Source organism: Alligator mississippiensis, chromosome 10 (assembly GCF_030867095.1).
Source record: "Alligator mississippiensis isolate rAllMis1 chromosome 10, rAllMis1, whole genome shotgun sequence".
Taxonomy (NCBI): Eukaryota; Metazoa; Chordata; order Crocodylia; family Alligatoridae; genus Alligator; species Alligator mississippiensis.
In genome coordinates, this window is record NC_081833.1 from 77,440,492 (window position 1) to 77,464,746 (window position 24,255).

Consider the following 24,255-nt stretch of genomic DNA (forward strand, 5'->3'; position numbering starts at 1 on the left):
ACTTGCGGTCCCAAGTAACTTGAGTGATTTCAGAAATCAAACCAGAATGACATTTGTGAAAACATTTGTAGAAAATACTTGTGACAGCAGAAGGTTTGAGTTCTAGCATTAGAAATCACAAAGGTTTCTAGGACTTCATAGTAGCTAGGGTCAGGTAACTATGATACTATATGACATGGTCTGGCTCCCAAAAAATGATGAAACATTTGGAGAGTCTTTTGTCAAATAGTTACTGGAAAAAAAGGGTCTCTCCCAAAGTCATGGTGAGCAATGGTGGTGCTGTCTCGACACTGTGTGTTGGTGTTCACAGACAGAAAACCTGCAGACTTCTAGCGCCCCTGCCCCAGGCAAGTGCTGCATGTTACAAGGGGCTGGAAATGATGCGTTCCACGTACGTGCTGTAGAGACCTTAATTCCTCTTTATGCCCATGCCTGTGGCCCTGGCCAAAACTGAGTGAGGGCAGAGGCCTTGAATCCCACTTGAGTAAGTTTGTTTGGTGGGAGGAAGCTGCCACTTGGAGTATCTGCACCGACCAATGTAGGGAATTCAAAATGCTGGAGACGCAAACAGGTTTGTTTAGAATAATCCAAAAAATGACTCTCGTCTATGGCTTTGAGTCCCCCCTCACAAGCGCTGTGCTCATCTCTGCTCTCTGCAGCTCTCTTCAGATCCCGTCCCCTCCATGCTGGCTTCCTGCACATGCTGCGGCGGGAGCCGTGATGGCTGTTCCAGCGTCTCATTGTGCAGCTTTGGAGATTCATAGCTAGCTTAGTGATTTTATAAAACATTTGTGTTCTCCATACTTTATCAATCACTGACAGACTCATTGTTTTATAATGTACTTCTCAGCAAGCTGTTTGCGACTCATCGCCCTGCTTGCTTTATAGTCTATAAATATTTAATTCTTTAATAAACTGCTTATATGTAATATCCAATGACTGATGCTCTTCTTTCCCCCTTTCAATAGTGCTACTATTTGCAAAACAATTCTCTCTTTTTCTGAATAGCAATATGTTTCATAAATGTTTGACTTTCCTTTTCCTAAGTAGCAATTTCTTCAGGGTGTTTGGTAAAATGACAGGCAGAGCAATGGCTCCTGCAGCTTTAAAACAACTGCCCCTCCCCAGAGCTGCCTTGGGCGGTGGCCTGCATGTAAGCAGAGAAGCGGATGCCAGCGACACTTCACACCGGTGCACGTAAAACAGCTTGGAGACAGCAGCAGTGATCCCCCTGGGGCTGGAGCCTGCCCTCCAGCTAAGGCCAAGCAAGTCCCACGGGGGAAGCTGTCTTTGCTTTGTTCTCATATCAGGGTGCCAAGAGGGACTCGCTGCCTGTTTTTCTGAATTCGTGTACCCTTGGATGTGAGAGGATCCAGGGCAGTCTGTGTCCTAGCCCTTGTCTTTACAAGCAGGCCAGGAGATGCAGCACTTAGACTGTTTGTGGTTAACATACCAGATACGGAGCAGCAGGCCCGCTGAAGGCTGCAGTCAGTGTCCATGCTGGGCAGATGTCCCAGATGTTTCTGCTGGGGGTTCCCTGGACCAATCTACGGAAAACTAAATAGAAGAAAGTGTGTACGATGCCTTGCGGGAGGGCTGGCTGGGCACAGAGACCGTGCCCAGCATCGCTCTCCCTTCCTCCTCGGGCTTGGCTTTTCAAGCAGCTCCTTTGGGTTCAGCCACGCTTCTCCAGGAGCAGTGGTCCCACTCAAGCTTTGCACATGCTGCGTTTGCAGCTGTTTCACCATCCCGTGGCCAAGCCCTGGCATCCATCACCGCATGGCCAACCTCCCCTGTCTGTTCCTGACACAGAAACCCCGCGCGGTGTAAGCATGACCCCCCCCATGCTCCCCAGGAGGATACAAAGGAGTGGGGGGAGCCTGGTGGAGGTTTTGTCTCCTCTGTCCCAGGGTTGTGACTCTCCTCTCTGGATCTCTCAAGGGTTTTTAACAACCCTCCCGGGAGCAGGATGCTGACAGCTCTCACCCCCCTGCTTTGTCCGTGGCAGGTTTGGGCGCTCTGCCCCGTAGCTGTGGGACAGGCTGAGTGTGTAGCTTTAGCAGTAGGTTAGACAAGACTGTGTGGCTGGTTTGGGCAGGGATGATCCTGCCTTGGGCAGGCGTTGGACTAAAGGACCCCTGCTTTTCTATGATCCCAGCATATCCTTGCTTTCTTGCGACTGCTCTTAGTGCTCCCTTCCTTGCTTGCTCTGCCACGTCTGCGTTGGAGGCAGGAGCTGGGTTCTTGCGATGACCCCCCACTCACCACGACCCTGGCCCTGCTGCATCGTGCCTTGCACGTCCCCTGCGCAGCTGATGCAGGCGAGCCACGCGGCCTCCCTTCCCTTAGGTGACCCCTTGCACCAGCACCGGCCTGGATCACAGCCTGCTCTTTACGAGGCTCTTGTGGACCGGCTCCCGCGCCCCGGTGTGAGGCAGGCTCAGCGCCTTCAGCTACAGAGCTACGGCCCGTGCTGCCAGGACGTGTCCCCTGTGATCCTCTTGGCACCGCCCTTCCTCCCCATCCCGCATGACAAGCCACCTTCAGCCACGTGTGGGAAGGGGCTGCCACCTCCCCAGCCGGGGCCCAGTCAACCTGGGTCTGACGTCTCCCTCCCCGATCCATCTGGCAAGCTGCCGGCCACCCTGCGCTCCCTGCCGTCCAGCCGAGAGCGTAGAGAAGCCATGGCAGGTGGTGCAGGCTCCTGGGAGCACAGCGGAGCGGGTGTAGGGATCTGGGTCCGGGGTTCGCTGTCACGTTTGGGGAAACTGCAGCTGCTGCGCGGTGCTCCAGCCAGTCTCGGAGCCGGCTGGGCTGTGTTTTCAGGGTGCAGCCCTGGGAGTTTAGTGCTCGCAGCTAGGCTTTCCCGAGCACAGCGCCTGCAGCTTTGGGACCCAGCCCAGCCCCGGGTGTAGCATGCGCCTGTCTGCACACGCTGTTAGGAAGAGCCCTTCCTCTGGGGAAGGGGTGCAGCGGCAGCAGTTCGCACCTGAGCCCAGGCCCAGGCAGGGGGGCTCCTCCTCCCACACCCCTGCCCCTCTTGTACCACACAGTCAGACGGGAGGCCTAGCTCCCACACATGAGGCACGGTTGCTTTCAGACCTCGGCTGTCTCTACCCCTTGACCCACCCAAAACAGCTGGGGGCTGTGGTGCCAAAGAGACTGGTGTGGGGACTGAGGCCTCGTTACACCGACCTCTTCCCCTGATGGTGAGAGGAGCTAGTCCTGCCTCAAGACGCCCACGCCTAGTGAGGAAAAAGGTGGGCATCTCTCCCCCTTTCCCAGGACATCCGTGACCCTCGCACCCTGGCCCAGGCACAGGGTCATGGAGGTACGCAGCCTGGCAGCACCGAGCCACTTCTCACCAGTGCTCGTGTAGTAGCTTCGTGAACGTTGTCACATCCCGGTCGCTGCGGGGCTTTCCCCGCACGGCTTGTGATGTGTGCCGAGCACAGGCGCCAGCCCTGGTGTCGGTGTGCTGAGCGTAAGTGCCAGTGCGCTGCGGCATACAGCAGATCCTTTCTTCAGCTCCGGCTGGTGTGTGGTATCAGGAGGAAGTTTTCCCCCCAGATCAGCTGGGCTGGCATCATTTTGCTCTGTAACCCGGGCTCAAGACTGCTGGTTAGGATCACCTGGGCATCTCCTGTCCAGCCAGCCTCTGCTGTTGCAGGGGACCTGGTTGGTGGCTCCTGGGACTCTTGTTCTCTGTCTGGGCTTTAGTTCTGTGGAGGCTAAAATGTTTGGCCTAGGTCAGTCCTCGGGCCTGTAGAGGGTATTTGGGTGAAAGCATATGGCCTGTCTCACGGCAAGGCAGAATGGCAGCTCTCTCCTGGACTGTGCTCCTGTGAGACTGGGTTTGCCGATGCTAAGGATGGAGGGCCATGACTTTGGCCCGGCGGTCCAGGCCTCAGGGAGTGCTTCTCAGAGAACTGGTGATCTGCTCCATCCGGGAGGCCAGCCTCCGGCTCTCCATCCTGGCAGTCTCTTAGTGGTTCTGGGACGACTGTTGCAACAGCTTCATTCAGCCCCAGTGCCAAGCTAACTCTCATACCCCTCTGCCGACGCTATTGTCTCGTCCTGGCGGTGCTCACTGCCGCCTAGCAGGGGAGCGCTGACCCAGGGCCGTCATCCTCTCCACAGGGTGCACGGGCTCCTCACGGCTGCCAGCCTCCGATCGGAGCCAGAGGACAGCGCTCCCCTGTCCGCCATCCTCTCCTGTGCTCACTTCTGCACTGCTCCCTGCTTGGGCAGGGCCAGCTTAACCCTGGCTACAGCAGCCTCAAACACATGGCCATGTGAAGAGGGGGCGGCCCGTGCAGCTGGGGAACCGAGCTGGTTTACCCGGCCCATTGCGTTTCAGGAGCAGCTGAGCGGGTCTCTCCCTGCGGCATGGGGTGACGGTGGATTTCTCTTCGTGGCAGAGCCCACCTGGCTGGCTCTGTTCTCTGAGCACCGCCTGCTTTCGCGGCAGGGAGAAGAACAAAGGCCTCTCTCTGGAGAGCAGCTCCGGCTGCTACTCCAGCTCAGCCCATGCTGTTGCCGCCGTGGGAGCTGCTCGTGCTCTGGTTGTGGGTACACACCCCCAGACACGGATCCGTGGTGGGGATGTGGAGCCCCGCGGCCTGCAGCGGTTCGACGCTGGTTCCTTGTACCTCTGGCATTGCTGTTCAGCCCCTTGTTCCCCAGCTGCTCTGAGGAACAGTCCTCCTAGAAGAACCTCTAATCAGCCTCATGCTGCCTGCACATGCTGATTTTCCACTGAGAGCTGAAACTAGCTGGGAAGAAACTCCCAAAGCCAGGGCTGAGCTGACAGGAGGATCTGGCCTATTTGCTGCACAGAGGGAGGGCTCCGTCCACCCTGTCGAAGCATCAGCTGCTCATGACGGCAAAGGAGGCCCCCCTTCCGCAGACTGCTGAGCCATGCCAGCGCCATGCTGGAGCCTGCGTCTGGCCTTCCAGCAGCCATGGAACAAAGCCAGCCGGGCAGGGACCCCCGCTCTGCTGCTGCTCTGTGCCCCTGCCCCTGGACGCACGTCTGAGCCTGGCCCTCGCCAGCCCAGGGTGCTCGCTGTGCCAGGTGTGCACGGCGGCGTTCTCGCTCCACCCTCCGGGCTGTTTCGTTGGGACCTGTCTGTGCTGCACAACTGCGACACGAAACCGCCTCACCCCGGGTTTGCTCTTCTCCCCTCCCTCCCTCCCTTCCTCCCGCCTGGCACATGCCCTTGGAGACATTTCTGAATGGAACTGGGAATTCTCTGGGCAGCCAGCTTGCCATGCCGGAAGAGGCCCCTGGCAGCGCGTGCGTGTGGGGCTGCGGCTCCAACAGGAGCGCGGGTAGATAAGCCCATGGTGCAGCGGGCCGTGCCGCTCCCTAATGAGCCCGTGCATCTCGAGCTCTGCGCCGCGGCGCCTCTTCTCCTTGGTGATAACCTTTCTGCATATTAATACTATGCATGTATTCCATGTGACTTCTTCCGACTTGCCACCTCCTCCTTCCAGCTCATTTAAATAAAAATAATTTATGTGGACATTCCTTCAGTCAGGATTTTCTCTCCCCCCCCCCCCACCCTTAATATTTCGTAGATGCTTTGCACCCAAATGGGGTCGTTATGCTTTCGCATATCATTAGGACTTTATAAAGAACAACAGCGACATCTGCATGTGCCGCAGCGCCACGGAGATAGGAAAAATACAGAAAACAAACCCTGACCAAGCTCCAAGCCAGCCTGGCTCTGCCTTTCCTCAGCTCCTTCGCCACCACCATGGACACAAGTAATTGTACAGTGTAATCACATCATGGCTCATCTGAATATTCATAGCCAAGACAAAGCTTTGGAGAAGAGATGCAGGGGAGGGGCGCCGGGGAGCAGTGAAATGATAAACCAGCGTTTCATTTTCCAATGGAGTTGTGCACGCAGTACGAGGAAATGTCCGAGATCCAAATGTGCCCGCGCGGTTCAGAGCCTCCGGGTAGCGAGGTAGCATCACGGCCGCAGCTCCTGCTGTCCAGAGGGAAAATAAAACAACACAACAGACAGCGGCGGAACAGCCCCCAGCAAAAGTGATGTTTGAAGAGTCGCCAACAGTGGCGAACCAGCTGCTGTTTTACCAGGAATGAAATAGTCTATTGAGGAAGCCTTATAAAGACCCCAATTAATATGTTGTGCATGTATAAGATCTACAAAGAGCCCACTGTGTTCCTCCCCCCAGCCACCAGCTTCCTTCCCTGGCCAGTGCCAGTGGAGAAAGATCTTAGCTACCAAATAATTGATTAATCACTTCAGCAGTGACAACACCCCTCTCCCAAGCGCAAGAGAGAAAAAGAAGAAGAAATACAAAAAGAGGCAACTGTTCGCTAGGTCGGGTATAAATTACCGCTGGCTCCATCCTCCTCTTTACCTAAAAAAGCAAACCAAAACAAAACGAGAGAAATATAATCCCTGTGTTCATGTGTATGTTGTCTTCGTTTCTGTTGTGTTACTGTGATGTCCTTTATTAATATGAACCCAAAGTGTGGTGTTTGTCGAAGCTGTGGCTGACTCTGCCAGTGCGTTCCCCAAAGAGCTCCTATTTCCATACCACTGGTGTTTATATTCCTTTAAATGTCTAGCGCGGCACCATTTCCCCCTTTTTAATACATCACTGCTGGAATTAGAAGAATCCAAGGTTATATCCAACTTCAAAGGTTTCCAAGTCATAATGATTTTAGTAAAAGTAGAGGAGAGATCATGGAACGAGTCCCTGGCTTTTGAAGATAGGCATCACAGGGACCTTCCCCTCTCTCTCTCGCTCGCTCGCTCGCTCGCTCGCTCACTCGCTTGCTCTCACTCTCCCCCCCCCCAACTTTGTACCTCTCCTGGCTCTGAATGTCCCACGCTAACGCGGTTTAATGATATGCAAATGAAATATGCATAAAACCATTCTACTGTATGATGATTAAACACTGGAGACATTAACAGCCGACGCTCCGCTGTTTGACTGTAATAATCTTTCCCAAACATCCACTTTGATTGCAGAGTTATGGAAACCCATAGCAGTTGGCAGAGTGAGAGAGAGAGAGAGAAGGACGGAGAGATGCAGGGACGCATCACCCATCTCTGCATTTATCCCACTCCGGGAGACGTCCCCCCTTTGTACTGCGCTTCTACTGCTGTCTTTTGTAATCCATCCATGCGGTCGCACCAGGGCGATTAACGGGGAAAAAAACCTCTTTTCTCTTAATGTTTCAAAGCTCATTAGCCAAACGATTATTCCTCATTAACAGCGAAAGCTCATTCATTAAAAGGAAAAATATGCCCAAAAGATGCCAGCGCTGTTAATCCCGAGCCCTGTAGCTGGGCTGTAAATCCCACGCTAGTATTTTCCGTGCAGAGGGGACGCGCGCCAATCCATGTAAAAAGAAAAAAAAGAAAAAAAAAATAAGGAAAGAAAACAGTTTGTGTATTTTGTAAAATCCGCACGAGAGGCAATTAATATTCCCGTTGCGTGACTTTATTTTTTGTCTCTCCCTTTTGTTTCCAGCGCCCGTCCCTGGCTCAGCGCCCGGTGCCAACAGAACACCTTTCAGGATCCACAGCAACGCAGACAACGTAAGTAGCCAGCTGTCCCCTGGAGCCCAGGCGCCCTGCAGACCCCACCGAGCGTGTGTGGCGCTCTCCCCTGCGCACCCTCCGGTGTGCCACCTGGGCTGCACAAGTAGCACCTTCCAAATCTCTCTGTCTTCAAGTTTGTGCATGTCTGTGTGGCATGCCTCCTCCTCCTTCACTCCCATAGTGGATCTTGTAAAGGGCTCCAGCTCGGCCCCATTCATCTCCCTGGTGATAGCAGTGAATGTAGATAAATCTCTGACTGCCTGCTTGCTGCTGGAGTATGATTTTTATTTTGTCTTCTGTGTATACCTGGGTCAAAAAGTGGGAAGTATACCCACATGCACACACGGCATGCAGCTCACTCGCTCTCTCCCTCCTCTCTTTCTCTCTTTCTCTCGTACACACATGCATATGAATCTCTGTGTATACATATGTATGCGTGTACACGCGCGCGCGCACACACAAACACATAGACACTCGTGTACACACAGATGTACACACACACACACATCACATGGATACACATCTACACGTTTGAAGGTGTCTCCGGCTGTGTGTGCGTGCATGTCCATGCACACGCAGTTGTGTGCGTGTGTGCATACACAGCTAGGCATTGCTCCACTTGTCTGTAAACATTCCCTCTCCTCCCAGCAGAGGCTGTATGCCTTTATGAGCCTGCCCTGCAAGAGCAGCATTCCTTCCTTCCTTCCTTGCTTGCTTGCTTGCTTCCTTCCTTCCTTCCTTCCCTCCTTCCTTCCTTCGGAGCCCTGTTTGGAGACCTCTGTGCTCCCTTCTCTGTGTCTCTCCCAAGCTGCAGAATTGGCATCTTTCCCTGAGGTTCTCCGAATGGCAAATGGCATCAGCTGTAGGCTGCATTCTTGCAGCTTCCTATGGCATTTCTCCATCGATATCGGCTACTCCCTTTTGTTTGTTGTTGACTGGGCTGGGTGGGCTCTTTTTGGAGTTAATTATAAACGAACCTGAATGGCAAACACGCCAACAGCTTGCAAAAAAAAAAAAAAAAAAAAAAGCCCCACACGAACACCGTCTGCTGCGACAGATGCCCAAATTGCCCCTGGCACGGAGGATGGGCACAAGGGGCTGCTTGTTGTGGTGTTCCCTTTTGCTGGCATCGTTGCTGGTGTTGCCTCTTCCCCATTATTTTTAAAGACTCCAGGATGCTGGCCTCGGCTTGGAGCGGAGCGGTGTCATGGCGGAGACGACGGCCTTTGTCTCACCGGGTGTGAAAGCATCCGTTGTGCTGGCTCCGCTGCGGCAGAATGACGTTTAAAGGGGGGAAAAAGTGCTGGAAGTCAGAGCTGTGCCTGGCTGGCGGGGGAGTGCCCCGGTTCCCCGTCGCCGAGTGCCTGTGTCCAAGGCAGGGCTCGCGCTGGAAGAACCTAGTCTGTAATCCTGGCACTCGCGCCTTCGGTTGCTGCTTGCTGTTTGCTCCTGGGGGTCTGGATAATCTCCCTTAGCTTTACCGCACTGTCTGGCCCGCATACAGGGCCCCCGTAACATATACCCGCTGCTGTTATCACACGGAACTGTGGCGTTGCCACTGAATGGATGGCACTGTGCCAACTCTTCTGCCATCCGCCCTTGCAGCTTTTCTTCTTTCCTCCCTCCCTCCCTCCCTCCCTCCCCTCCTCCCCCTCCTCCCGTCGACTTGACGTTAATTAACACATGGGTTAATTGATTTTAAAAGCTGAAGAATTACAGTTAACTTTTCCCACAGGGTACAGACGCCAGCCGCTTGGCACAATTCTGCCTTTCGCGCTGGTGCAGGGGGGCAGGGAAAAGCCCGCAGCAAAACTAGCAACGGCTGAGAGAGCCGTGCCTGCTTATTGGAGTACGGCTGATGGGAGCCGACGTGCCACTGCCTCGTCCTCCACAATGTGTTGCCATTCGAGTTTGTTATAAATAATCACAACAACCCACCTCGCACCTCCCCTTGCCCACCCTCCCTTTAGAAATGCAAGCTCTGCGGAAGTTTCCGCGGGAGCAAGTCTCCCCCTGCCCCCCAGGCTGGTGGTAACAAATGCCCTCTCGCTGCCTGCCGCCTTTCGCTGGGTGGCTCGGAGGAGAGGGCTCCCCATCCCAAGGCACTGGGAGCGGTGGGGTGGGGAGTGGGAACGCTTTCGTCTTCCCTGCGTTGGTGCTGCGTCCCTGTGCTGTTTTTTCTCCCTAATTGGCTCAGATGCATTGCTTGTGGGGAGGAATCTCAACCAGGGGAAAGTTGGTTCATTGTAATTACGATCCAAATTTACCACGGGAGCGCTTTGTTTTCCCTTGCGCTCTCCCGCGCCCTGGTCTCTGCTGCGCGAAGGGTGGGGGACAATGCAGTTAGGGGACGTGGCAGTGCTGGGAACTTGCTGCTTTCACCTTTCGTGCTTTCATTTTATTTCATTTTGTTTTTTAAAAGCATGAAGCAAGTGAAGCGACGAGAGGAATCCATTATGCAAATCAGGTCACATTTGCATAATGTCTCATGACTGGAATATGCAAATGGGCTGTATAATTTATGAGTGCCAGTGTCTGTCTAAAAGTGTTTCCCATAATTTATAAAAAGTGAGCCTGCGAGACGCGGGGAAGGCGGCTTGGCTGGCTGCCCTGCCAGGAGGGCTCTGAGCAGTCTCCTCCAAGTGTTCCCTGGTTGCAGCAGCAGACGTTGCACTGCCAAATGCTCATTAACCCACAAGAGGCGAAGCTCCCCTTTCTCTCTCCATCTCCCTGCCACACACATGCTTCCTTTCTGTGCCTCCCCTCTCACTCGTGAGTTCTCCACAGCCCCTTCGACTGGCGCACTGGGCTCCTTGACCCATTGGAAAGGAAGAAGGAAGGGTGATCCCAGCTGCCGTTCACTTGTTCTGACTGGGGACACTGGGGAGAAGAGGCTGCTCCTTCCAACGGGGCTCTGAGATGATCCAGCTCATGGGCGCTGTGTGTCAGGGACTGGTGCTTGGGACTCCTGGCCATGGTGGTGTTTGACATGGGTCGTGCCCAGCTCGTGCTTTGAGCGAGGGATCTATGCCTGCCTTTTTGAAGAGCTGCTGGTGCCACTGTGCAGAACAGGAGTCCTGGAGCTTCGTAGCTGGAGCTGTTTCTAGTATCAATGACCAGCCTTCAGAGTGCTCTGAAAGCGGAGGGCAGGTATTGAGGCTCTTTCTGTGCTTCACGTTCCCCTGGGCACCAGGGCTCGTGTGCTTGGAGAGGCTTGTCGGAGCCAGCCAGGCGGGCAGGCTGTGAAGTGTGGGAACACACCGGGCTCCGTGGTCCAGGTGGGAGTCGTTTTGATCACAAAGTGCACTGCGTGCTTTGGCAGTGACACGTTATGTGCAGAGGAACTGCGCGCTGTGCAAGCTGACCTTGCCGCAGAAGGCAGAGAGGTCGGGGCTGGCAGCAGCTCTTGGCCTTGGGTCCCCTATGTCCAGGTGGGCCAAGAAGCTGCTTTCCGGCAGGGAAAGGTGTTTAGCTTTCCACACGAGTCCAGCTTGTTGTGTAAAAACCAAGTGTGCCTTCAGCTCTTCTAGCGCCAAAGAAGAGCTGGTGAGTGTGAATAGCTGCCTTCACTGGGGAATGCATAATTCATGGGGGTTTCATCGGGGTGTGTAAAGTCAGAACTCACTTTGGGAAGTTATGGAAATGCACCACGTTTACCAGCACTGGCTGTGCAGCAAGGCTTGACTTCAGCCGTATAGGGCAGAGCACACCTGCAACGTTAACGATGACTATGCCATCCTGCCTTGCTGTATGCGAGTGAAATAGTGCAAAGGACCCCAAGACAAGAGCTGCCTGTCCCCAGGAGGACAGGAGATGTGGAAGGGAAGGCGACAGGTGAAGAAAACAGTGACAGCCTTGCACACCTGTAGGCTGCAGAGTGGAGCCTTGCACAAGCCTCAGTGTGCACTGCCTTCTTCCTGTGTGAGAGGCGGCATCGGCCAGCAGCCCCAGCTGTGCCCCCGACCAACAGGTCCTCACCAACAGAGCTGAGACCCTGCCTGCAGCCTGAGCAGTGAGTGCGTGGAGCGTGCCCTGTGGGGGTGTGGAGGTGGCAACGGGGTCCTCTGGCAAGCAGCAGGTGTTAGCCCCGTGTGCAGCGGGATGCGAGTGCAGAGCACCAGTGCTGCAGCCCTGGTGACTGGAGGGAGGCTGGTCACCAGCAAAGAGAAATCATCTGCCTGCTTAGGGCAGGGCAGGGGGTAGCACCGTAGGGGAGGGTGCGCTTCGTCTTCTGGTGCTGCTGCGAGAAGACCTTGGGCCACTGGAGGCCAGCGGGATCCTTTGAGTCAGAAAAGTGGCTGTGAGGTGGCCAGAGGCCCGGACTTCCTTCCCACCTTGCACGTGCTTGCATCGCCTCCTGAAGCAGTCTCTTCCCCCTTCCTGAAGTCCTGGGAGGTGCTGCTGCCCGGTGGGCCCGTGGAAGATGCCACTTGCATCCATTGGGGAAACACAGGCCTTGGAAGGCATCGCAGAGACGCGCTGCAGCAATGGCAGGCCCGAGAGGCACAGCTACAATCTGCGGCACCAGCCTCGCCCTCAGAGGATTGTGGGGCACATGGGTCCTGTCGCGTCTCTTCCCGCACGTCCCCTGCAGACCTCTGCCAGGACGCTCTCGGCATCCCAGTACCAAGTCACCGCAGCTCCGGTGCCTGCCGAGTGCCTGTGCTTGGCAATGACCTGACTGCGTCGGGCTGATTGCCTGATGTCTGTCACTAACAGCGGTGAGCAAAGTGTGTGGAATCTTTAAGTCTTTAACAAATCTCTCATTAATCCCAGCTAAGTAGATTAAAGCTTACTACAGGCTTTAAGAGGAGGCAGGCTGCTCACTCATAGGGCACTGACAGCATATGTGGGGAAGGAAAAGTCAAGCAGGGTGGCTTGGACCTTGTATTTCCTTTGCTCTAGCATGAGGTGGGAGTGAGGAGAAAATGTTCCCCTGGATGTGGGGTCAAGTGGAAGCAGATGCATGTGGAGATAGCACCTGCTTTGGCTTGGCATCAGAGTGCCCCTGAAGCTCCTTGGGCCACTAGTCTTCGCTGCTGGTACCAGGGACTCGCGCAGGCTCCATGCACCCGACCCCTTAGCAGGCACAGAGCAATGCCAGGGTCCCCGTGAGCCTCGGGCCCAGCACGCTCCGAGGGCTGCTGTCGCTCAGGAGGATGCCGGCTCTTCAGAGACCCCCATGGCATCTTCAAGGCACAAGCCAGGCTCAGCGTGATGCACAGGCCCTGAATTTCGGAAGGCCTGAGCACAGGTATTAGCTCGTGCTGCACCTCAGGCCTGCTTACTTGCACGTGGTGTAATGGGGCTACCTATGGATAGACGAACATGGAAGGACTGGAAAACGCGGCTGGAAATCCGGAAGCAGGGTGGGGGACAGCCATTTGCTGAGAGTCCTCGGGCTGGACCTGCCAGTGCTGTGCCACAGGTGCCTGGACAGCAGCAATGCAGCTTGCTCCCGAGACCCCGGGTGACGAGCCGTGCGGGAGACGGCGAGTGGGTTCACTGAGCTGGTCACACGGCAGGAGCAAGACTCGTTTTGCAGGGGGTCTTGTGACCGTGTGCAGCCCAACTGAAGAGCGCTGGCAGGCAGAGCTCCACGTGAGCAGAGCCCCAGGCAGCGAGGGCCCCGCATGCTGTCCAGCTGCGTGTCTCCTGTATTCCCAGGGCCAGGCCTGATGGAGCGGAGCAGCCCCTCTGTTTCCTGGCTTTGCTGTGACCCCCGAGAGGTCCCTGTGCCGGGGTGGCTGGGGGCTGCACTCTGCCTCGCAAAGGGCAGGGGAGGGGGGATGACAACTGCACTAAGGCTCACTGGGCCTCTACTCCCCACCTGTTAGCAGAGGTTCAAGGCTTTAAAGCTGCGGCAGCAGTCCTTCTCTCAAAGCAGCGATGCTGCGTTTCAACAGCATGACCTTTCTCCAGCCTTGTCGGGGAATCAGCTGAAAAATGGCGGGGCTCCCCCGACTCCTTTGCTAATACAGTGAGTTGTTCGTATTGTCATCCTCAGGTGATCACAGGGCAGTGCAGCTAAATGCCGAGCTCTGCTCACCTTGTTCCCCAAGCACTCAGCTTCCTGCCCCTGCAAACTGCCTGAGGGTGCAGTAAGTAGGTTAATGCTTGCTTTAGGGTTAGCCTGAGGGTTGAGGTTCCCAATAGGCAGAGCCGAGATCTGCTCATTCTGTGCGTGTGGAAGAGAGCGAGCGTGCGAGCAAGAGCTCGGGCACACGTGAAGCCTTCCAGGTGATTTCCTTCCCCCAGTGCTGTTGTGGAGGGTTGTTGCTTCATCACTGCCGCAGCAGCACAGTGCAGTGGACAGCTCCCGACCGCCCGCATCCCACGCACGGGCTCGGGGCTGGTTGTGTTGTAACGGCATCTTGCTTGTGGGCTCTCTTCAGTGTCTGTCGCTCCTCGTACCCAGCTGTTGAGTCCCTCGCTGCAAACGAACATGCAGACAATGGAGTTCATGTCTCTGGCTGTGACTTGCTGACTGCACAGACAAGTGGGGAAATGGCTGCTGCTTTCCCAGCCCTGCCTACCCACTGGATGCCCTCCTGGCTTCCTGCTAGCAGAGCGCCAGCCGTGCTTGACAGGCAGCACAGTCTGCCTGGGTGGGCACTGCATGGGGCAGCGGCTCCCGCGGCCCCGCTCTGCCTGCGCCCAGCGCCAGCCAGGAAGAGCACCAGGAGCAGCCTCTGTGCGAGGAGGGACCGGCAGTGCTCCCCCGTGCTTGCTGGGCCGCGGTCTGCAGGGAAACCCAGGCACGTCCTGCTCCAGGGGGAGGTCACATCGTGCCCCTTCAGGTCACACCTCCCCAGCGTCCCTCCGCTTGGCGCGCTGCCCTGCTGTGCCGCCACCCGTGTGCCTGTGCAGCCAGGCACCCCATCCCTTCAGGAGAGCCTGACCCCTCCTCTGACAGGCACATGGGCCTCTGGGAGCCACTGTGGTCTCTGCCGCTCTCCTGACAATCCTCCTTCGGGGAAACCCGCTCATGAGGGCCAGAGGATGCCCTGTCTGCCTTGCCCCTTCCCCCGTTTCTTGTCAGATGTGTATGATGTGCTCCCTCTGCCCCATGGTGGGGGGCACTGCCTGAGCTCCTGCAAGGGCAGCGACAGCCGTGAAGCTGGTGTCTCTGCTGTGCGCTGTGCCTGAACGCCAGGGCAGGGTGTATGGGACTCCCCCGTGGCAGGATGTGCCCTGCCCCTCTTGGTCACTAGAAGGAGGCTCTGCCAGGCCAGGTGGGGGTGGATCCCAGATGGGGCTTTTCCTGACCCCGCTGCTGCAAGCAGCTGCACATTGTAAAGCAGAGGGCTGCGGGACCAGCTTCTGTCAGGAGAGACTGGCGCAGGGGGTTGCAGACCAGAAGTGGGGACTCTGGAGATGTGAGCGGTGTCTGCTCAGGCATCACAGGGTTGGCATTCACAGGCTGTTCAGGGGCCAGAAGGGATCGTGACCAGCTTTGAATTGTGTTTTGTCAGCTGAATCCTGTGCGAGCCTGGAGTCCTGGGAAGGATGCCTCCTCGGTTACCACGAGCTGGGCAAGCCCTTTCTTTCCAGGCTTGCTTGCTGAGGAGGCCCTGCGACCGCCGGGTCCCTGGCCCTGGCACATCTCTGATTGCCACCTTTTCTCAGCTCTTCCTTCTGCCAGGGCCTTTGTTCACTAGTGTGTTGCGTATGTTGTTTCAGCAACTCTTCATCAGGGCGAGGGATGGAGCAAGAGGACCTGGGAGCTCAGGTGGCCTCCAAAGGGCAGCTCATCCATCAGTTAAGTGTCCAGCGGAGGGAGGCGGCTCGCAGCCAGGAGGAGGCCAGAGCTGAGGTAGGTTCCACCGTGCTCGCAGGTCGCCTGTCTTGGCTTTGTACTACTGAGAGCCATGCAGCATTTCTGACCGCTGGACTGCTGGGGTGGCCAAAAGGTCTGGCTGTGAACTTGAGTGCAGGGCTCTACAGGCTCCCACTTCAGCCAGACTTTCTGGCCACTCAAGAAAACGCGGGTGGCGTCTCCTCGTCATCACTGATGCTGGGAAGGATTGTCCCCAGGCTGCTGGGCTTTGCTGCTGCTGTGCAGGGCAAAGAAAGAACTTTTTCCCTCCATGGTCCTATAGGTGTCTGGGTTTTTGCCTTCCTAAGAAGCACTGGGTGGAGCTGCAGCCAAGGCTGGGGACCTTGGTTGGGGTGTGCCAGTGCTCCTGCTGGGACTTAAAATCCCTCGGATCCCTGGCTGGGGGGGCGTGCTCCTCCACTCGGTGTCAGACTGATCGTCACACGCGGGCTCAGGAAGGAATCTCACCCCTGATTAGATTGTCGTGCAAGGGAGGGAGGGGGTCCCCTTCCTCTCAGGCAGGCGGCATGGTCCTCTTCCCTGGATCTCTTGAGTGTATTTTAACCAATGACCTGTCCTTGCAGTGGCAGTATGTGACTGGCCTCATCTCCCTGCTTTACCTGTGGCAGGTTAATGGCTGTTCTGGGTGTTTCAGACCTTGTGCCTGGTCGTTGTGTGTGAGGGTTGTCCCCAGAAAGAAAAAAAGGTTTGGATAGGGGTGATCCTGCCTCAAGCAAGGGGCCCTTTCCAGCCCTACTTGTCTGTGATTCTGTAATCTGCCCATCATGTCTTCCTCTGACCGTGAGTGATCCTGCCATGACCTAGCCTTTCTTCATGTTCCTGCCCAGCCTCACCCCAGCTCCTTGACTGAGGTGAGGCTCCTTGGCCCACTTTTCTGACTGCTCTTCTGTCCCAGACCCTGCTCTCCCCTTGGCTCTGGGCCGCCAGTGCTTGATCATGACACTCCACGTCCATCCACGTGTTCCCTTCCTGAGCATCCCCCACCCAGGTCTGGTACATCCACGCTTGCCCTCTATCAAACATAGAAATGCACCTTGAGCGTGCGTCTGCACGTGCTTGTGTTGGTGATCCTTTGTTCTGAAGTGTCATCTTCTGTGCAAGGCCTCTGCTGCTTGCCCTGGGCTCTGCGCTTGGCACCAGCTACTGTGCTGAGCTCACCTCCCTTATTTCATGACAGTGTAACCAAGCTGCAATAATACTTGCTTCCCAGGAAAACCAGGCCGCCGCCTCCTTGCCATAGCTCTCTGTGGGAAAGCCACTCTCTACAGCCCACTGAGACCCTGCCCTGTGTTGCCATCACGCAAAAGTGAAAGCCACACGTGTGGGCAGAGGTCATTCCAAACATCTTGTCAGCCTCATATGACAGCAATGCAGGGAGAGAGCAGCCTCGTCCCTTGGATTCCCTAGACGAGAAATGTTGCCATTTGCTCGATGGTACCAAGCTCCTTCAGCACTTGGGCGGTGCAGCATTGTGCACCTGGGAGTGTGGGAGAGAAGACCGCCGTTCCCTGGAGCGGTGGGAACTGCGTGAGGCAGAGTGCTTGCCGAGCAAGAGCAAGAGCTGCTCCTCGGGCACTGCAGCCAGCTGCTGTTCCCTCCAGACCCAGGAAGAGCACTGCTGATCAGACCAGCCACCTCCGAGGAAAGGCACGCTGCTCAATTTGCTGTTCGCATTAGATGTCTTGCAGTGCAGGAGCCCCGTGTGCACCAAAGCACGGTGCATGGACACGAGGTTGACACTGGGCGCTCCGAACAACCACTGGGTGCAAAGAGAAAAGGAACAATGCTGGGACTCTCCTAGGGATGACAGTGACGGGGATTTGCTGCCATGTGGAGCTCTTGTGATGGCAGCGCATGCTAGCCATCTCCGAGGCCAGCAGCCTGGAGGCAGGAAGCAGAAGAAAGTGAATAAAGTCCGCTTGCTCAAGTGACTGGAGTTGTTCACAGGCCCATGGAGGCAGCAGAAGCACGGTTAGCCCTGCAGCCTGCGATTGCTTCGTCTCTGGAGCCCCTGGCTGCTGCCATCTCTTGCACTGGATTGATGGGTTGCCTAGTCGCACCTCTGGTGTGCAGCCTCTCCCCAGTGAGACTGCCGCCGCTGTAAATGGAGACAGTGATGCAGCTTTTAGATGAGGTAGATGAGCCGGAAAGGTGCTAACAGGGTACAGATGCAATGCGGGTGGGGGGGTCGTGTCTCCATCCAGGTGCGCAGGGGCTGATAGCAGGGGCTGCGGGGTCCTTGCCTGGTTTATGCTATGTTAAGCTGCCTTAGCTGAAGATGCATCTTGAAACCAAATAAGCAAAACTGCAGAAACTTGTGCGATGCCCTCACTTTGTACACGGACTTTGTGCGACGCTTTTGCTCTGATTTAACAGACGTGTCAGTCACGCGTAGCCTGCAATAAGTATGTCTACCTAAGTCCAGTGAGATTGCTTTTAAAGTGGTTTAAAATGGTTTCAGGTGATCACTTCAGTTATGGCCTCAATCTCACCTCCACTGCCTACATGCGCTTCCCTGCACCCCTTTGTCTGCCCGGGCCTCTCCTTCCTCATGGCATCTCCATGGTTTCCTGTCCCTCTCCTCTCCCTCCTCCGTTTGCAGGTTCCTCGCTGGCTCTCGTTTTCTGCCCAGGTTGCACTGAGGCAGACCCTAGGTAAAATGCAGAGGGCACTGGCTGCGAGCAGTAGGGGCAGGGGGGTCTGACACCGCTTCTACACACTTCCCACAGGACCCAGGATTGCTGACTACCAGCTTTCCCTCGTGGTCAGCCAACAGCTCAGCCCCTGGCTGAGGGTGCCTCTGGCCCCTGGCAGCAGGCAGTTCCTCTGCAGACCAGCCACTGCTGCTGGTTGCTGCCCTTGCTCCTACTGGTGGGGCCTGTGCAGTCGGTCTGAAACATCTGACTTGCTGACACAATGCGTGGGAAAGCTGCATGGGGTGGCGACATGTTGGCTTGCTTTGTGGAAAGTGCATAATGCCTGAGCGGTCCCAGCTCTGCCCTCTTGGGCACACGTGCACGATACAGCACAGCCGACGGAGGCATCATCAAAGCGTTTTTTCCACAGGATCCTGCCCCCATCAGTGCACAGGTGGGTCTTGCTCTGGGGTTGTGTCATGAAGCAGGTGGCTCTCTGCAGGGCCCTGGCCTTGACATTGGAAGCCATGGAGGGGGCAAGCCATGGTGCCAGGGGTGGGGGTGTTGAGTGCTGCCCTGGCCCAGGTTCACAGAGATCCATCCTGAATCAGCTATTGTAGACTGGAGTGGTAGGGTGGGCCTGCCTAGGGCTGACGGCCTTGCCTGCAGGGATCAGTGTCACGTAGGTCACTGGGCAAGTCTCTTGTCACAGGCCTTCTGCAGGTGGCCACTGCTCACACGTTCCCCTCTTCCGAGTATGCAGCTGGCAGCACCTGGGGCCGTGTCTGCAGGAGTGCTCAGCCCTCACAGCTGCAGCTGGAGCCTGTTTCTGTTTAGGACCCATGAAAAGCCTGGCCCTAGACAGCACTGGTCAGGCCCCTGAACATAGCAGTGCTTTCTGCACCTTGATCTCTCGTCCTTGTTGCCCACTGTAAAACAGGGGCAATGCCCCCGTTCCTTGCAAAGGGGCACTTGGGTAGTGCACTGACAAATGCCAGAGGACTCACATGAGTAAATGAACTGCTGTGCTCAGTGCAGGATTTGAGGGTTGCGCAGTAAAAGAGACCTGGGGCCACACACTGACTGGCGCGGATAAAAAGGGATATTGACTGGCTTATGCATCCTGTGTGCTGAATGAGTCAGGAGTCCTCTGGGGACAGTGTGTTGTGTAATTAAAAACTGGACCCCAGCGCACACCGGTGATGGATCTGCTTGCAGTCACAGTAGCCGCTCGCTCTTGCCTTTCCTAGTTCCTGAGCCTGGCTCTAACCTGAGCACTCTCTCAGCATCGTCCTGTTGTACGCAGCACTTTTTGGAAATGAAGGAATCACATGTGTTTCCATGAGTGTTTCCTGCTCACTCCAACTAATGAAGATTGCGCCGGCCAGGCATTCCTTGAAAGCCTTTCTCAATAGTTAATGTTAATCGAGACACCAGAGCATTCTCTCGGCTATTAATCTGCAGATAATAGAAGGCCCATTTCTTAAGTACACACAGAAGAAGGAGGAGAAGAAATACTGGCGATGACACAAAATGAATTGTCTTCCCCCGTGCCCTTGTAACCTAGGGCATGTAGTGCGGGCTGGCAGCCATCACGTTACAGATTTAAAAGTGCTGGAATCTCTCGGTTCCATAGCAGTTGCCTGATGGATTGGTGAGTAATGTACTTGAAGAGTGCATTACCCGGCCCCAGACTAATGGCGAGCTCTTGCCCATGGCTCTTGCTATAGATCATTCATTGTGCTACTCATAAGCTCTCTGCCAGTTTGTGTCTGGCACGTGTGCTGTACCTCTTGAATGCTGCCTGCTGATCTGATGAGCCCCAAGCGAGCGTCCCCCCAGTTTGCTGGCAGTGCACAGTAGACAAAGAGAAAGCGGGGTCGGAGCAGCGGCAGTCTTCTCTTGCTCAGCAGTTTTGGAGGCAGTAGTGGAAGAGGTGTGAACAGACTCGCAGCTCAGTCCGTTGGTATCCCCGGGACAGCGGTGTCGATACTGCGAGCGCGGTGCCTTCCCCTGAATTCCTGCAGAATGCATACGAGTCTGCAGACCACGGGGGGCCTGGGCCGGAGCAGCAGCTAGGCTCCCTCTCTGCCACAAATCAACTGGCCAGAGCCATGGTCGAGGCCGGTGGAGGTCCCGGGAGGTGGCAGCCAGCCTTTGCCTGTTCTGCAGCCCCAAGCAGTGTGCGTCTGCCCAGACACGATGACGTGGGCCTGGCAGAGCTGGAGCAGCGCGGAGGTGTCCAGGGCTGGGACGCTGTGTGAAGGAGCTCCCTGTGTACTGGTCCCTCAAGTTTGTTCTTCTCTTCTTACAGCTTATGCAAGGCAGGCTTCCTGAAGGCTTTAGCCCTGTTATCACCAAGGGCTGCCGGTGCCCCAAGCGGCCCACCGCCGTGCCATTTCCGAGTGCCAGGGGGTGTTCGTTGGGTCCTCTGGGAGCACTGGCAGGGTCGGTGCTGCTGGCATGTCTGATGTGGCAGTGGGCCCAGCCGATCTGAATCCCCTTGCCGTGCTATCCACATAGGCCCTCGAAGGGCCCTCCCAAGGTATCGGCTCTGTCGCCACCAATGTGAACAGCTTCCCTAGTGGTGCAAGGTTTGGACATCCTGCTTCCCTCACCTGGGCTGCCCTGTCCCGCTCTGAAACCCCGTCCCAGGCTAGCAGCCCTGTGGATTGAGGGTTAGCCCTTGCTCAGCTGTCCTGCCCCTAGCCTCTGTAGTCTTGCAGCAAATTGTTATAAACCTGAACTTTTAAATTCCTTTCTGTTCAGTCCCGGAGGATGGGGAAGTCGTTCCCTGAGTCAGTGACGTCCGAGTGGGGCGGCTGCTAAAACTACACTAGAGACCCAAAGTGGTACCGACCCTCTGAGGTACAAGAGCTTTCCACGCAGAGCAGGATGCAGGACTAGACTTACTTCTTCCCAACTGACCGAGAAACGTTTTAAGTTCTCCAGTTTACGCCTCTCATAGAAATGTTTTGCTTTTTGAGGTGGGAAGCCTTTTAGTGATGTTGCCATATTTGGGGCTTTTCAATAGAATATAATTGTAGGGGAGATTTTTTATAATAGAATATAATTGTAGGGGAGATTTTTTTCAGCTGCAGCACGTATTTTTGCTGCTGTTGTGGTTGCGCTGAGCAGAATGCGAGCCCCGGTTCTTTGTAGCGTTCGCATTAATTGTACAGCCAGAAGTCCCAGGACCTGTTATACACAGAAAGCAGGTGGAGGGACGCAGGCGAAGAGACCGCTGCCAACAAGAAACACGCCGTGGAAGTGAAAATGAAAATTCCCAGCGAGTATTGTCAGGCGGTTTATCCACATGCTCTTTTGCAACACGCTTTTGGTAATAAAGAGTCATCAACCTGTTCTTTCTCCTGACCAACCTTTCTCTCAGCTTGCCTGTACAAAATCCTTCAGTGGCCAGCGCTGAACTGAGAATATTCTTCTCTGCCTTCCCCATCTTCTTGCTTGAGTTTTCTTTCTTTAACAAGCACAACAGCATGCCGCTGTATCTTCAAAGAGGAAATTAATTCCGTCCGCAAAAGGGTCAAGTGCTAGAAAGTGCATAGCAATGCAGTTTGCATGGCAGGATACAGAAGATATGATGCTAATAAGATTCTAAGATGAGAACAGCAGACTGGCTCTGGGGATTCAGATGAAGGGTTCTGTAAATTTTAAAAGAAATGGTCTCCAAAAACTAATGATGTCTGCTTTCCAATTCATTAATAATGTGGAGCAGGGAGATGGGAGTGAGAAGCGGGCCATGCTTTGAAATATCAAAATGTAACGAGGAAGAAAACAGTGAGAGCTCATCTCATTGGGGTCATAAAGCTGGGAGAAGGAGGCCGGCTGTGGGGAAGCATCGTGTCAGTGCCTAGGGGGAAGGGAATTGCGCTGTGCGGCGCTGTGCGGCGTGTATATTTATGGGCAGACTCTCTACCCTTGTGGGTATACAGTTCCTTGCTGAAGAAACGTGGCCGTATCAATACAGCTTTTCTGCGCTCCTGTCGAGGGTGATGGTGATGTGCTGCGCAGAGCGTCTGATGGATTCTAAAAGCACGTCTGAATCATCTTAGCATATTTACAAATGGCTCTTTGCAAACCTTGCCCTTCACCTTTTTGCATTGTGTGCACGGAACTGAGTAACAAGAACCTGAACCTTGTTTGTAGTTAATAGTGGAAGAAAAACCCTCAGGCAAAGCCTAATGAACCAAGAGCAATTCTGAGCTCTCCTCTGTAATATCTGCAGAGACTGTGCCTTTCCAAGGGCTGCCTGGACACATCGTGTGACCTTGCTGCTTTACATCATTAATATTTCCCATTACAGGGATGGTGTTTGCATGGAGCTGCTGTTGTGCAGATATTATGCCAGAGTCTCTCCCTCCTGCGCGCAGACTTGGCAGCTAATAGGAACGGTCTCTGCTTGAACAGTTCCCAGAATGGGGAGGTGTGTGGCAGGAGAGTTTCGCCATGACTCTTATTTTGACAAAGCGGTTGCATTTGCAGAGCGAGGTTCAGGTTTTCCTCCTCCCTTCTCGCTTTATCTGCATGATAGTTTCTGCTCTCCCCGCCAAGCCTCCCATCAGTGGCGACTGGCGAGGGTCTGGGGGCGCTGGCTGTGCCTCGGAGCCATGCCCTCGCTGCTGGTTCTTTCAAGCCAGCACACAGCCCGAGTGCTGGGACAGGGCTCAGCCGCCTACAACCCCTCCCAGGAGCAGTCTGGCGCAAGGCAGGCCTTTATGTGTCAGACACGAGGCCTGTGCCACCACCGCCGCTGCCTGGAGACTGACAGCCTTGGGGCTTGCAGCACAGCCGTGCTCTCAGGTGCAGCGAGGTGTGCTCCCCACCACGCCGGCCCTGCTCGGGCTCTGATGCCTGACTGGCAAGACAACCCCCTGGCCCCAGTGCAGCTCTGCCCGGCTCCCGACAGCGCGGCCGCGCTTGCAGCCTGTGGCCGTGCGGCTAGGTTTCTGTTACTGTGGTCACAGGGTCTCCGCAGCATGCAAGCCTCGAGGTAATGAATCCTTCCTCTGGGAAATGGTCAGGCTTCCAAGCAGGGCACAGCAGACTGGCAGCCAGGTGTGGCAGCCCCCCACACCCCTCAGCGTGGGGCACGGGACAGGGCTTTCTGGGAATCGGTGCCAGCGGTCTGAGGAAAAGCTGCGCTGCATTTGGGGTCGCTGGTGGGAGCGGAAGCACTGGCAGAGGCAGAGCTCAGACTCTGCCTTGCATGTGGAGCGCAGGCTGGGGAAGACGCCCGTGCCTGCAGTGGGTATACATACGTGCCATCTGCTTCCTTGTCCAGTGGTATGGGGAGATCCCAGTTCCCCAGAGCAAGCCTTGACCCCACTGGTATCAGCCCCCAAACGCCACATCCAGCACCTGTTGTTTCCTGCCATCTGCTTCCCTCTTTCAAGGAAACATAATCAACCCTTTACAGGAGTGCGTCAGATCCTCTCTGCACTGGCTCCCACACCCGAGTCTGAAATCCTTCCTGAGAGAGGAGACGGGAGCCGATTTCCCCAGGAAATCTCAAGATAGATGCAGTAACAATTTTCTTTGAGGTTCTTCAGTGGAGTTCCTGCTTGTTACCCAATTTTTCAGCTGGGTGATTGAGGCACATGGTTATAGAACGATTTGCCCGCGGTCACACGGCGAGTCAATGGAGCAGACAGGATCATGGCTGCCTGGCTGTGCAGCAGAGGTGCAATTTGTGCGCATCACAACTGTCTGGGCCATCTGTGAACATGACAAGCACAGCCCGAGCTGGGCTGCCTTCCTCCCGTGCTTGTGGCCAGGACAGCCTCTGCTTTTCAGGGATGGGTTCAGTTTTCATTGCACCTCACCAGGGTCAGTCTGGCTTGTGCGTGCAGAGTCTGTTTGCAGTGACGGGAGAGGGGACACGGTGTAATCTGCACAGGCTTCACAAGCATGCATTGTTTCTGAGTGTTTCTGTCCTTCCTGAATGGCACTGAGGTGTCCCGCTCCCCTTGTTCTGCTAAAGAGAAGATTGGGTGGCTTATCACCCACAGCACCCAGGAGTCACCATCATGGGCCAGGACCACATCCAGTAAGCACCGTCTCTGCCCCAAAGCACTTCTGATCTAAGATGACAGGACAGGTGGATGTGGAGAGGGAGTACAGGAAACAAGGAGATGGCGTCAGGCCAGATGGGGCAGGACTCGATTTC

The 24,255-nt window shown here is 55.5% G+C and overlaps 1 protein-coding gene across 2 annotated transcripts in view; it reads left to right on the forward strand.

Moving 5' to 3' along the window:
• PMFBP1 (polyamine modulated factor 1 binding protein 1) overlaps window positions 1-24,255 on the forward strand; it is a 145,772-nt gene that overhangs the window by 78,524 nt on the left and 42,993 nt on the right. For both annotated transcript variants that reach the window (XM_059714012.1, XM_059714013.1), the window contains 2 exons: window positions 7,522-7,589; window positions 15,276-15,408. In XM_059714012.1, coding sequence (XP_059569995.1) covers window positions 7,522-7,589; window positions 15,276-15,408 — 201 coding nt within the window. The remainder of the gene's footprint in view (window positions 1-7,521; window positions 7,590-15,275; window positions 15,409-24,255) is intronic.